Source organism: Nymphaea colorata, chromosome 5 (genome assembly GCF_008831285.2).
Source record: "Nymphaea colorata isolate Beijing-Zhang1983 chromosome 5, ASM883128v2, whole genome shotgun sequence".
Classification (NCBI taxonomy): domain Eukaryota; kingdom Viridiplantae; phylum Streptophyta; class Magnoliopsida; order Nymphaeales; family Nymphaeaceae; genus Nymphaea; species Nymphaea colorata.
The window spans coordinates 1,176,296-1,189,403 of record NC_045142.1 but is presented as its reverse complement, the minus strand read 5'-3'; the positions used below and the strand labels follow the sequence as shown (position 1 = coordinate 1,189,403).

General features: G+C 38.8%; 1 protein-coding gene across 1 annotated transcript; it reads right to left on the bottom strand.

Annotated features, from left to right (window-relative positions):
- Positions 1-3,221: 3,221 nt before the first annotated feature.
- On the bottom strand, positions 3,222-11,800 carry LOC116254150 (oxysterol-binding protein-related protein 3A-like). The gene is made up of 10 exons (XM_031629303.2): positions 11,456-11,800; positions 10,510-10,603; positions 8,652-8,768; positions 8,432-8,504; positions 8,231-8,349; positions 7,919-8,040; positions 6,319-6,495; positions 4,672-4,816; positions 4,173-4,351; positions 3,222-3,645 (listed from the first exon to the last, which is right to left on the bottom strand). The coding sequence occupies exons 1-10, from the start codon at positions 11,542-11,544 to the stop codon at positions 3,402-3,404; spliced, it is 1,359 nt and encodes a 452-aa protein (XP_031485163.1). The 5' UTR covers positions 11,545-11,800; the 3' UTR covers positions 3,222-3,401.
- Positions 11,801-13,108: the final 1,308 nt, after the last annotated feature.

Genomic DNA, 13,108 nt, shown 5'->3' with positions numbered 1-13,108 from the left:
GACTAACTGCATCACGTTTTGCATGGTCTGTCTTGATGGAAACAAGATGCAACAATGAGCTTTCAAACAAAAGCTTGAAGGGTGTAGAAAGAATGATGAAAAATCATTCAATCTGGCTTGAAATAGACATGAAGAATCGCCTTTTGTTAGAAAGAGTTGGTTGTGTTTGTACTTTTGGCAAGCTGTGGAATGATTTAGGTCTACCTTCCTTTAGGGTAAGGCTAAGGCAATAAGAACCCTAGGGACCAAGTTGTGTAAATGAGCTCATTACCAATTGACAGGCTTTCTTTGCAAGCTAAGAGTTAGTGCACTATTTCTGTTCGTAGAAGCATGTGATCCATCTCCCTTTTGGTATGAGGTCGCTGCCCCTTTCACTCCATGATAAAAGTGCAAGAAAGGTTGTTGATTGTGATGGAAGCAATGTGACGGGAAACTTTTTTTTTTTTTTTTTGTGGTTTATGAAGACATTTAAGATGCATTGTGATTTGAAATTTTTTTATCCTCGGTTTCTAACGACAATCTGAAATTCTTTGTTTGGAAGATGTATATATTACATCCAAATTTGTAATATTTGCATTTTGAAATTCATAAATCTCAACTGTGGCATTCTCCTGGTCTTAAGGGGCTATTTGGAAATATGGGGGGAGCAAACCCGAGAAGCCGAAAACCCCCTTACCCCCTTCTTTTGGGGTTCAGGGCCTGCTTCGAGACCTGGGTGACTGCAGCACCACCCTTTGCATTTCAGGAGAGTAGCCAGTCTGCTCGCCAAGCTACGGTATGCTCCTTGAAGCATTTGGTATTATAAACACTATATCAGTATTCCATGAATCTGAGTATTAGTATTGTATAAATCTGACTTTGGAAGATATTCATGAAATACTAATGTAGTGAACCACTTAGCAAACACCTCTAAAACAGATTCATGAACCACTAGTACCAAATGCCCTCTAAGATCTATGGATTTGATGCATAATGCAAACCTTGAATCTGTGGTTTTCCAAATATGCAATTTGTAGAACCCATGAATTTAACGTGGAGACTATATAATTCAAACTCTCACATCTGAAGTCCAGAATAAATAAACGCGCCCCTTTGACCGTTTACAACAAGGTAGATCAGATCAATTTGAACTTTAGATCAAATCAATCAGATATGGTTATTGCTCAATCTCCTTTCCAAAGTGATGAACATCCTTACCACAAATTGCTCTCATCCAATCATCGAATGCAATGAAGATGTTCATCTCCTTTCCAAAGAGACGAACATCGTTACCACCAATTGCTCCCATCCAATCATCGAATGCAAAGAAGATGAAGGACCCACCGAAAGAACATCATTGTCGATGAGCTTTTAGTGGTAAAGAAAGAAAAAGGACGATAGAGATTGCAGATCTCTTTTGTGGCACGCCTATCGCCTGAAGAAGTTATCTAGAGTGTGCTTATCCCAGATGGCTTTTCTGAGAAAAAAATCGCATAATTTCATGTCAGAGCTCAGAACGGTTTTTGTTTTTTCCCTTCGTTGTCAGATGAAAACGCCTTTTCACAGTAGAAAATATCCTGAAAACTTGACCATATCTTGAAGAATATCTACATCATGGAATTCTTTACCAGAAGGGAAGAATGTCCCATGAATCAAACACGCACCTGGAAATAGGCTTGGTAGATTATATGATCAATTCATATGATGCCGCTCTCTCCTGTCAGCCCTACCATTGTATGATATCACCGCGCTAGGTTTTGTTGTCAATGGCGCGTGTTCATCCTAAGAGTTTTATTACGCCAACCCGGACAACAGTAGGTGGATTGTATTATCAGAACCGGATCACGTTAGGTGAAGAAAACTGAACAAGAGACCGGCCGCTTCAAGAAAATGAATCCCAAACCCAATTACTAGCCCCACAAAGTGTTTATGAATGTAGCTTTAAGCTGAAAATACATGAGAAAGTATTCATGTTCTAATGCCCGAGTAAAAATCTTTTAATTGGGCATAGTATAGTTGGTCGGGATGAGAGACGCATACATAACACATCCTTGCTTTGATTTCGTGAGTTCTACTTCTCCGGGCCGCTAAAGGTGCGGTGAATTTCATGCAGTTGAAAGCAGTCTGCTGCCCACCTAAGCCCCAACGCAGCCCAGAGCCCCAAAGGCAAGGTGAATGGGAGGGGGCTTCAGGCCTCCATCTGGTAGTGGATAATCTCTCACTCACTGGGAAATGTCCTAGTAAAACATTATTCAAACTATCCAATTTTGTTCAAATTCAAACAGAAACACACTGCTTGATTACATATAAGCATTGTCAGCAGGTTGATTATCTTGCTTGACTAAATAGTCATGTTTCCTTCAACAGAAACAAAAATAAAAAATGCAATTACAGAGGCATGCATGTACATGCGAAAATAAACGTGTTTGACATGTAACGATTTGGATTTAAGAATAATCTCATGCATGTTAGGATCTTATGAAACAAATTCATAGAAGCTTATAGATCCGTATTAGGAAATTGTCAAATCCCATGTGTGAGAGATCAGACCCAAGTAGCTGCAATAGACAGTATTCATCTAGATCGAGGTCCAAATTCGCGACGCACATTTTCTGGTCCAAGCTTGCAACTAGAAGCCTTAATCTATCTTCGAAACCCTTGCGTCCTTATCACCATGCCGGTCCAGAAGCATTCTCAGCCCTACTTTGTACTGATGGTTGTTGTTTCTTGGCATCTGGTTGAAGAAGCACAGCCATCGAAAGAGAAATAACGAGACCTTACTAATGGGCAGGGTAGTCGCCTTCAATCCAAATCAAACACTTTATTATAGAATATGCATCTCAAAATAAAGTTGGATTTCAGGTTTAAATTGTTGGTAAACTAATTTGGGTCTGAGTTTGGATATGGACACGTATCATTTGCAGTTGTACACGTTTAGCTTGGGCAGGACTTCGTATTAGTTGAGGCATAACATTTTGATTGCGTCTGCATTTGCGACACTTTCTCGACTTGTTTAAACTTTGGAAAAGAAGACAGCCCCCTCCTTTATTTCCCTCCGGAATCTTTCCCACTATGATGATTATAGACCACCTTGCCCGAGCCTAGAACCAATATGATCCACTTGTTATGGATCCAGTAGCAGAATTTGGCATCAATTCTTGAAGGCATCCAAAATTTGATCACAGGAGGGTTCCGTCGCCAAGAAAAACTGTCGTCTGAACATCCAAGAAAAGAGGGAAAAGGGACCTAAAAGTGATTGATATATAAATAGGAGCTCAATTTCATCTACATATTTCAACATCTAAAAATGTCATCGACAAACATATGCCAACAACCCAAAAAAATATAAGGAAAAAAAATGAAGACCAACAGGTGCGAGGAAAAATTTAAAAGACGTACAAACGAAATAACAAATGCATCGGTCAAGCGCACAAACTATCGTACTGCCATGGGTTGAAGTCTATCGACTTGACATCAACTTCAACAGTGCTGCTTGAGTTCTCAACTGCAGCCCGATGTTCTGTGTACTTCCCGTTGTATTCATAAATTTCTAGCTCTCCCCAAGGGGTCTGAGTAACTTCTCCGGCTACATTGAACCATTTTGGCGTAAATTTGTCACCGTTAGCCTCTCTCTTCCTCTTTTCAGCTCTCTGCCTATCTTCCAAACTGAAAGAATAGCAATAACGTAAGTGGCAATCCTTCACAAAAGAAATGGTAAAGAAGCTGTCAAAACAATCATCAACACACGGATTCTCCAGAGATCAGAACTACCCTAGCAATTCCATCCACGATTAGTAAACTGTACGCCATAACTTTCACACATCATAGCAAAACACTAACAGAAATTTATGGGAGTCAAAAAGACTGCAAATTGCAACAGACATGATAAAGATTTGCTTTTTCTCTATAGTTTTAGGACCTTAGGTTGAATGTGTTGTCCTTGAACAATGCAGAACCTGACATTCAGTACTGATGGTCCATACGGAAGCAAGATAATATCAATTAATTCCATGTCAAAGAGTGAAGGCAAGTGGTAACTGGTAACAGCAAAAAAATATATTATTTTTGTGCCAATTGAGAAAAAAATTAAAGATATATAAGTGATAAAAGGAAGAAAAGCAACGAGTCATGGGCAGATTTTATCATGTACTTGCAATAACCTATTTGTATAAATAACACCTAAAACAATATACCTGCTCTTCTCTGAACCAGATTTTGACAAATCACCCATTTCAAGAGCATATCTATCAGGACGCAATCGAGAGTCTGATGCAAGCAAATTCTTCGGAGCAGTGTCAAAGCTATTAATCCTGTGTGCAAAATATGTGTACTGAAATTTGTCGTTCTCCGGCACATCTGCAACCCTCCATACCTATAATTATGTGAGAGACAGGTCAGCATCTCCAATTAAAAAAAATAATAGACAGGACCTGCAATATCCTAACAATGACCTTGAGTTAAAGAACCAGCCAAGACAATTGAAGCAACTCTATAAAATTTTAAACTCTAACCATGTCAATGATTTTCATGTACAAGTTTAAATTTTCATTTTCACACACAGGAGCGTGCATGAAGCTGGTCCAACAGAGAGGACCAACAGAGAGAGACAACACATTCTGTCATGCAGGATGAGCAAAAGTTTAATAAAAAAAAAATTTAAATACAAAGTAAATTTTCCACAATACGGTTTACCTCTTTCAGTTCTGTGCTAGGAAGAGGCTCCCCTTCTAGGTCACAAGGCTGATAACTCATGGATTCATTCCATTTCCCAGTCATCAAAATTTTAGGTTCCTCCTCAGAATTATAAACATACCCATCCACTTCATAGCGACCAGCTCTACAATCAGAATGAAAATTCAAATAAGCCCCCAACTATATGAACAACAATAAAGAACAAAAAATCTAAGTGGCAAGCGAGAACAACAATATGATTGAAGACATATTTCCAGGTAACAGTCATAAATCTAGAATGTTATAGACATTGAAAAAACTCCAAGAGACTTTCATCTGCACGAAGCAAAAGCCTTTTTGCACTGACTTCCATATCAAGATTTCCTTCCATATTATCCCGTAATGTATAGGCAAAGGATGATTTGTCCATATGGTTCTCGAAATGCAAATTCCTTTTCACTAAACAACAAACCTTCAGAGTGATTCTCAGTATAGGAGGGCAGAACCAAAAAATCATTGTTTGAAAAGAGGCAAGCTGTGATTCTTACAGCCCCAACTCCCTGCCCTCGACACCAATGCAAGTGTTTGATTCCTGTTCCACGAGACATAAAGAAGGAACATACAGTTCCTGGCATCCCAGGAACAGGAACAACAAATGCCGACCAGAAGTGGGTCATGTATGAGTCAAGCAGAAAGGACACTCCACTTTGCAGAAAGGATGTTCCATGCAAAGTTGAGTCTCCAATCCTCGAACATGTGTGATTCAGAGAACCTACTTGTTATGCAGTATGTGGTTTCTGCAATCAAATGCCTTTTCAAGGTCTCTAACAGTGAGAGATTTGCCAATCTACACTCAACAGGATTCCTTAACTTACCATTAAAACAATGTATATTTGAAAAAAAAAAAATACATTCTGCTAGTTTTTCTTCAACTCAGCAAAACCTGCACATTTATATCAAATTAAGAGTATAATGCATGTGGCAGCAGTTCTATTTGGACCACATTCTCTTATCGGTTTCCAAACCCTTCAACTTGCACGATTTGTCCTGAAGTCGTCTTTAGCATTTCTATGGTGATTGGTGTTGCCTATTCTTTGACCCTTACTTGTCAACAAAAGGACATAAGATGTACTAGGATCCTAACGATTGACAAGGCAAGACTGATGCCCTTGTGAATGGCTGCAAGAGAAGAAGCACTCTGCAAAGGGCCTATGATATTGGTGAATGAAAAAGAAACCTGAGGATTGCTCACAGACTTCCAAGAAGTACAGGAATTTAGCCATACACAAACCAGCAGAATGGCAGAGGATAAAGACAGATTTGTCCCCACTGGTTAAATTTGTCATGATCATATCTCACTAGGAGAATTAATCCAACTATTCAAATATTCCCAAATATGAGATTGCTAACTCTGGCTGGAAAGCACTTCGGATCTATAATAACTCCTGCTTTTACGTTTGTTTAGTGACTCTAATTATTCTTTGACCATCAGTCAACAATTACTGACAGAAAGGCGTAGGATGTCCTTCTCCTAACCATTGACAAGCCAGAGTGATGTCCTTGTAATGGTCATAAGAGAAAGAGCACCGTACACAGGGCCTCTGATATGGGGAAAGGGAAAGATCTGAAATTTACCACAAACTTCCAAGTACAGGAATTTAGCCATACCCAAACCAGCCGCATGGTTGAAAATAAAGCACAGCTTTGTCCCCAGTGGTTAAGTTTGTCATGATCATCTCTCCCGGAGAATCGACCCAAGTGCGCCCAAATATGAGATTGTTAACTTTCGTTGGAGGGGGCACCAGATCTAGAATAACTCCTGCCTTTTTTAGAGATACACGTGTTCTGCATACCATGAAAAAAGAATTAAGTAACAATAAAAGGTGATTATCAGATTTAAATGTTTTTTTTTTTGCTTCAAGAGATGCAGCAAACTTTACATTAACCATCTCAAGCAGAAATAAGGTAAACACAGACAAGTTGTCCATAAAGCACATGTGAACTAAACTTAAATTGTAACTAGTTGAACAGCTGCAGCTATTTTTTCCACTAGCAAAAACAAGATATTAGTTGCAATGCAGAACACAATACCTTATGACATCTAGATTTCTTAACTGAAGATTTAAATTTTGATGGACTGCATCAGATTCTTTAACTCATGATAACGAAACAATTTAACTTTTACAAATAATCTTCTGGCTCACTTAATCAAGACATACTAGAAATCAAGTTGTACTTTCTTCTGATATCACACATACAAACCCTTGGACAGTTGATTTAGATACTGTGATTTGTGCATCTTGAGTCCAGCTATCCTAATCAACCATAGCTGTCCCTATATATTATTGTTTGAGAAATTGAAAAAGACACATCTGTCATGTCATTTAGTTGGCCACATAACCAGTGACTGCCTTAAGTGTGATTGTTTTTGAGAAACACAATTTTTTCCCCATCCGGATTTGGAAATAATATCCTTTCAAGGAAATAGAACAACCACCCAATCATGGGAGCTAAGAGAACTACAGATTTATGCGGGACTATCTGCCTTGATTAACAAGTGGGATGAAAAAGGGCATACAATGCCAGAAGCAATTGATTGCACTTATCAGAAAAACATTACAATTAAATAGTGCCAAACCTCTTTCCATATTCTACTCGTTTATGTACCCAGACTGCAAAACTTATGATCTTTTGAGGTTTTCGCCACATAAAACAGTCAGAAAAACCAAAGGAAGCAATGGCAATTGGTTACTCCTACTAAAAGTCTAAACCAACTTGTGTGCAAAATATGAAGGGACAGAGTCTCACTTCCTTTCCAGAAAAGTATAAATCATCATCCTGCTACAAGTTCCCAAACGATGATGGCCAGCGCTATTTTACCAACCAACATAATCTCCCACCCCAGATACCAGTTCCAACAAACAGTGTCCATTCCAGAATATTTAGGACTCACTAATCATACAAGTGAATTTCATATGCCCGCATGATTTCTGGTTTAGGTAATTATTAGCATGCTCTGGATGAGGGCCACAGTATCCTCCCAGAACAACATTAAACTTTCTTTTTTAACTTCTAAAGCAAAAAAGTTACACCCTAAAGAACAACACATAGGCCAGGATTGTCCAGTCATCTTTAAAGTTTTAAACACCTGTGTGACTCACAAAAATATGAAAACCACAAAAACCAACAGCTTCAAACACAAGTGACATTTAACCTGTCAATAGGAAGATAAATATTTGAAGAGAAGAATTAAATACATAGACATTACCTTCCAACAGGGTAAACATCTACTGAGTTCCCAAGGAATTTCGTTTTCAGCTTGGATGTTACATCATATGTGAAATGTTCATTTTCAGCATGGCCAGCACTCATGGGAGGATGATGACTTACCTATTGGACAACATATGCACATATTATGAACATTTAAATATAGTGACAATCTACCAAAAAGCGAAAACTAATCAAATAAATATCCAGCATGAGAGGATTAAAGACAACAATCATTGACTTGCCTTCCAAAATGAAGCAAGATAAACAAGAAGGTTAAGAAGAAAACAAACAAATGATGCTCTGTTGCAACCTGCTCTGCCAAAAATGTAATTCCGCCATGATTAACCATCTCATAAGTCTCTCCAAGGATGGGGTTGAAAGGCTTCCACGTTCGTTGATATGCAAAGTATACAGAAATTGCCCATGATGCTGAAAAAAACAAAGCAATAAGCGATAGTAAGTGAATATCACAGGTGAAAAAAGGGAAAAGAATCTCAAAGAGTACACTTACAAGCATAGACCAGTCGCATGTAAGGGTCTTCACATTCATCTGCATGATCTAACAAGCTGGAATATTCCATTAACTGCAGTAACCATTGCCAGTTGGGAGAGAAAATGAAATTAACAATAAATATATATACAATAACTGAACAGACAAACTGATACACAATAATGCAACACAAAAGAATCTTAAAAAATAGCATCAAGCCCAAATCCAGCATAATATTCACCTCTGCCATTTTCTGAAGCATGGTCATTGGCTCAAAGATGATAACTGGAAGTGTTACCATTGACGTAACATCTGAACCAATATATTTTTGCATCATCTTCCAGTAGCCATCTCGTTCCTAAAAAAACATACTTTCACTGCTTTAGCACAACAAAAGAGAGTTTGCATAAACCCTTCATAGGTCACTGCTGAGCTATCACGCTAAAGTACTGAACCAACAGGCTTAAGAAAATAAAACCAGAAAGAAAGCTGACGAGAATAAATTACTTGAGGATTTTCTCCCTACCACAAGCAAGATGAAAGCAAACAAACAAATTACATTTTAAAAAAAAAAGCATACACACACAATCCAATATCTAAATGACCAAGAAAAAAGCCAGATGAATAGCAATAGCAGTCAGCACAATCTCTTATATCAACCTGTTAGATTTTCAGTCAGGTTGCTGAAGATGGTTGTACTTTGCTTCTTTATGGTCTAAATAACATCCCATGTTTGACACCAAAGTTCCATGGAAGGAAAAGAAGGGAATGACTGAAGCTCATTTTAATAATCTGATTAGCAAAAAGTGTCAAGTGAAGCAGCTACAAATAGGACTGAAATTTGACTTAAGCTCTCATACAGGACATTTTGTGTCACTAGTCCCTATAAAAGAATGAACACGGGATTTTGACTTGGGGAAGATTTTTGCAGGTGCATCAAAATTCCTGTGTCACTAGTCCCCATAAAAGGATGAATACAGGATAGATCAGCGAGTATTGTGTGTTTTCGTTTGGTTAGGAGTGGAAATCACAGGAAGGGCAATCAGACCCATCTTGTAGGATTTGGTTTTTGTTGTTGAATGAGATCTGGCGCCTCATCTCTGACAAAAGCTTGACTAGGCCCCTTGAAAGGCTGTATATTTTTGCCTCGTTGCTGGCTTCTTCCTTCAAGTGGCTTTACTTGGAGCATGGCCATCATTCTAACCGACTTGGAAGCAGCAGCATGGCCATCATCCTCGCTTTACCATCTTCCATCTATTACACTAGCCATTTATTCAGCCTTATGTCTCTTAGACATGCCTTTTTCTTCTCATAAACAAAGTGTACGTAACTGATACACAAAAACATGTATCCCGTGCCATCTCCTTGAATGCCTATTATTGCTAGTGTTTTATATGTACTTTGCCACTTGAAATCTGAAGTCTGATTGACATCCGTTGCATTTTCCAAAATAAGCATAGTTGACAGTACCTCATGACCAACCTTAGTGACTGGATCACAAGCATCACATAATGTGGAAATCATTGTTAAATGGCTACAACAGTAATTATTCGGCAAGCAAGTTTCACTTTCAGGACAATTCTGGAGCTTCAAAACAAATTAGGTTCTCAGCCACAAAAAAACAACCACCCGCCATGCTAAAAAAAACACGAACCAACCAAGGCAAGAGTGTACACAATGACGAAATATATATCCAAATGTTACATTAGGCAGTCACTGGAAACAAACTCAGTTCTTGTAGGATTGACATCTTTTAAGAAAGCCGTTGCACAATTCAACTCTCCTATATTCCATGCTGTACAGTTCGAGATTTTCCTTCTCCCTTGTCCACTTTCTGTTTTGCACGAGATCCGTTTTCTACATTTTTGGGAAAGCATTTTGAGCATTTAAACGTTTATGAGAAGCAACCGGCTCACGATTTAGGTAAAGGGAGCAGAAAAAATAGCCATTAACAAAAGGAATGCTGGAAAGCACCAAGCTTCTAGATGCAGCACATTGAAGGTAAGAAAGACTGACGAAGTAAGTGTATTACAAACATTCTGCCGTCAAGCCATTGGATGGAACAGAAAAGGACAAAAGGAACAGCAGCAATAAAGCACCTCTTGTTTCCATCTCCCTCTCTGAGCTTCCTCCTCTGCATCTTCAGTACCGCCTTCAGGATTTATAACTTCTAGACCTTCGTACCCAAGCAACCTAAGGATAGAAAACAAGTAAGCTTGACTGTTCAAGAAAAAGCATGAAATAGTTCCACTTTCAAGATCAAAGATAATACTTGTGTGTGCCACGGATAATGTAGGAAACAGCTCAAAGCAAATACTAGAAGCCGTTCTCATTAAGTGAGCCTACTCAAACAAAGGACGATGCGGAGAAATAAGAATTATTTTACATTCACCAGACGACTTCCAAGAAGATGCTAAACTGAACTGAAATAGTTCCACTTTCAAGATCAAAGATAATACTTGTGTGTGCCACGGATAATGTAGGAAACAGCTCAAAGCAAATACTAGAAGCCGTTCTCATTAAGTGAGCCTACTCAAACAAAGGACGATGCGGAGAAATAAGAATTATTTTACATTCACCAGACGACTTCCAAGAAGATGCTAAACTGAACTATAATTAAGGCACGGAGAGTAAAGTACACTAACTAATGCTTGATGATATGGATGTGCACTATATATAAAGTGGCCCCCTACCATACCAGTTCAAACGTAAGCTCCAGATTGCTATCTAAGAAGCCACATGCGCAGAGTCTCAAACTCTACTTCCTACTAACTCTGGACTCACTCCAAGAGAAACTATAGCTAAGGTCAGACTCCATTTCGGTCATATAATAGACTAACCAAGGCGCCAAAGTTTCACACACTTTCCACGGAACAAGTGCCAGAACTGCCGAAACAACAAATCCACCACTCCTATGTCGCAATTATTCGTACAACTTCAGTTCGAGCAGCAAACCGGCAAAAGAGCAGTTACACTTGCAACAGAAGATCCAGATCAAGAGCGAGGGAGAGAGAAAAAGAGAGAGGTGATCATGGGGCCGCCTACCCGTTGACGGATTTGTGCATCGCACTGCCGAAATTCGAGATGCTGGACGCGATCGAGGCGAAGAAGCCTTTCTGGTCCTTCGACGCCATCCCGATCGCCGAAGCCCTGGATCCCTTCGCCCCCGAGGATCGAAGAAGATGACGACGACAGAAGAAGAGACAGAGAACGAGACGTCCCGGAGAGATGAACAAAACAGGGAATTCCGGCTCGGAAGAGAGACCGAGAGAGATGCTTGCTCGGGAAGAAACCCCCGACAAGAACTCTGGAGGGAATGGAAGCGGTCAAAGAGAATTTAATAGTGGAGAGAGCGAGCGTTTGCTATGGCGCTTTGGATGTTCGAAGCCGAAAGAACCTGGGATTCCTGATAAAAGCGAGGGAATTCTACTTTAGCCCTACCTTTTTACCGTCATTTCAAAACAATGCTTTCAAGACCCTGAAATTCTGTTGAGCTGTCCTTCGCTTGATGATAATCACTAAACAAAAATCCTCAAGCTAAAGTCGCAGATCTAAGGATTAAGGAAACTTAGAAATTTGTTGCCATCTGCACTTTTTGCATATGCAATTTAAAAATTGCTACCTTCTATTATTTTTAGGGTTAACGGTCACTTTTTTAGATTGGTCCTACCATGTATAATTGTACTTGTCAACGAAAATTACGAATTCTATTTTAAAAAAGAAACATTTGATATATGTTCGAGCTAGTTCCCGTTTCAAACTCTCGTAGTATCAAATTTTTTGCGTTGTAAGGGGCATTGATATGCAAGCTAAAGTAACAAGAATATCATCCCGAACAAAAGAAAGTAGCCTTGGACCTTGGAGAGATGGGAGGAAAGTATTCGGCTTTCACTTGGATGGTGGAATTTACTCCCGTTCACCCAAAAAAAAACATTTGATAAAATGGAGGGTACATCAAATGTAATGTGTTAAAAGCAAGTTTCCTTGAGACCAAAATCAAAGCAAAAGGAGTAAAACAAGTTATTTATGTAACCTAGTCTCCCACTTCAAAGGTAGTTCTTTCCCAAAAAAAAGGAATTTTATTGAATAAAAAGTGTGAATTAGATTCAAAAATTCAAATATATAAGTTATCTTGTTGAAATTATAGTTAAGTTAGAGACTTTAACTAGACATCTTTTCTTAAAAGGGAATGAGGGATTAAGTGGAAAGGGCTAGACTTTTTCACAATCTTTGCATAGTTGGCGAGCTCACATGGCCAGTTGGGTTGGTTCGTGGGCTCCAGTTCGACTAGCACAACTCAGACCAGGTCGACCCACTTGGCTGACCTGGATTGGGTCCATGTAGATTCTACATGGTCTGGTTTAGGCCAAAAGTCCAGTTTGTATACTCAGATTAGTTTGCATTAGCCTCCTTAACTGTAATCAATAAGGTTAAGACGGCTATATTCAAATTATTTTGTTTTTTTGGGATATTTTTATCCTTATTAGGACTAGAAAGCTATTTAAAGGAAACACAATTGCATTAATAAAATTAGGTTTACTTTCGCCATAGTTTTTTACAGGGCAGAAGTGTCTTTTACTGGTTTGACTGTTAATTTGAAAAAAAGAAAATATTTTCGTTTTATTTATTAACCACGGTAGAACTTAAATGCATTGTTTATGATATTGAAATTTGAAATGTTCGGTGTTTTTATTATTG

What these genes read in the sequence shown, in the direction of transcription:
- LOC116254150 (XM_031629303.2), bottom strand. Translation starts at nt 11,544, where the DNA reads ATGGCGTCGAAGGACCAGAAAGGCTTCTTCGCCTCGATCGCGTCCAGC. An exon ending in CATGCGACTGGTCTATGCTT is followed by an intron (nt 8,350 to 8,431) that starts GTAAGTGTACTC and finishes TGTTTTTTTCAG; the next exon opens with CATCATGGGCAATTTCTGTA. An exon ending in CAACCATGCGGCTGGTTTGG is followed by an intron (nt 4,817 to 6,318) that starts GTATGGCTAAAT and finishes TTCTGATTGTAG; the next exon opens with AGCTGGTCGCTATGAAGTGG.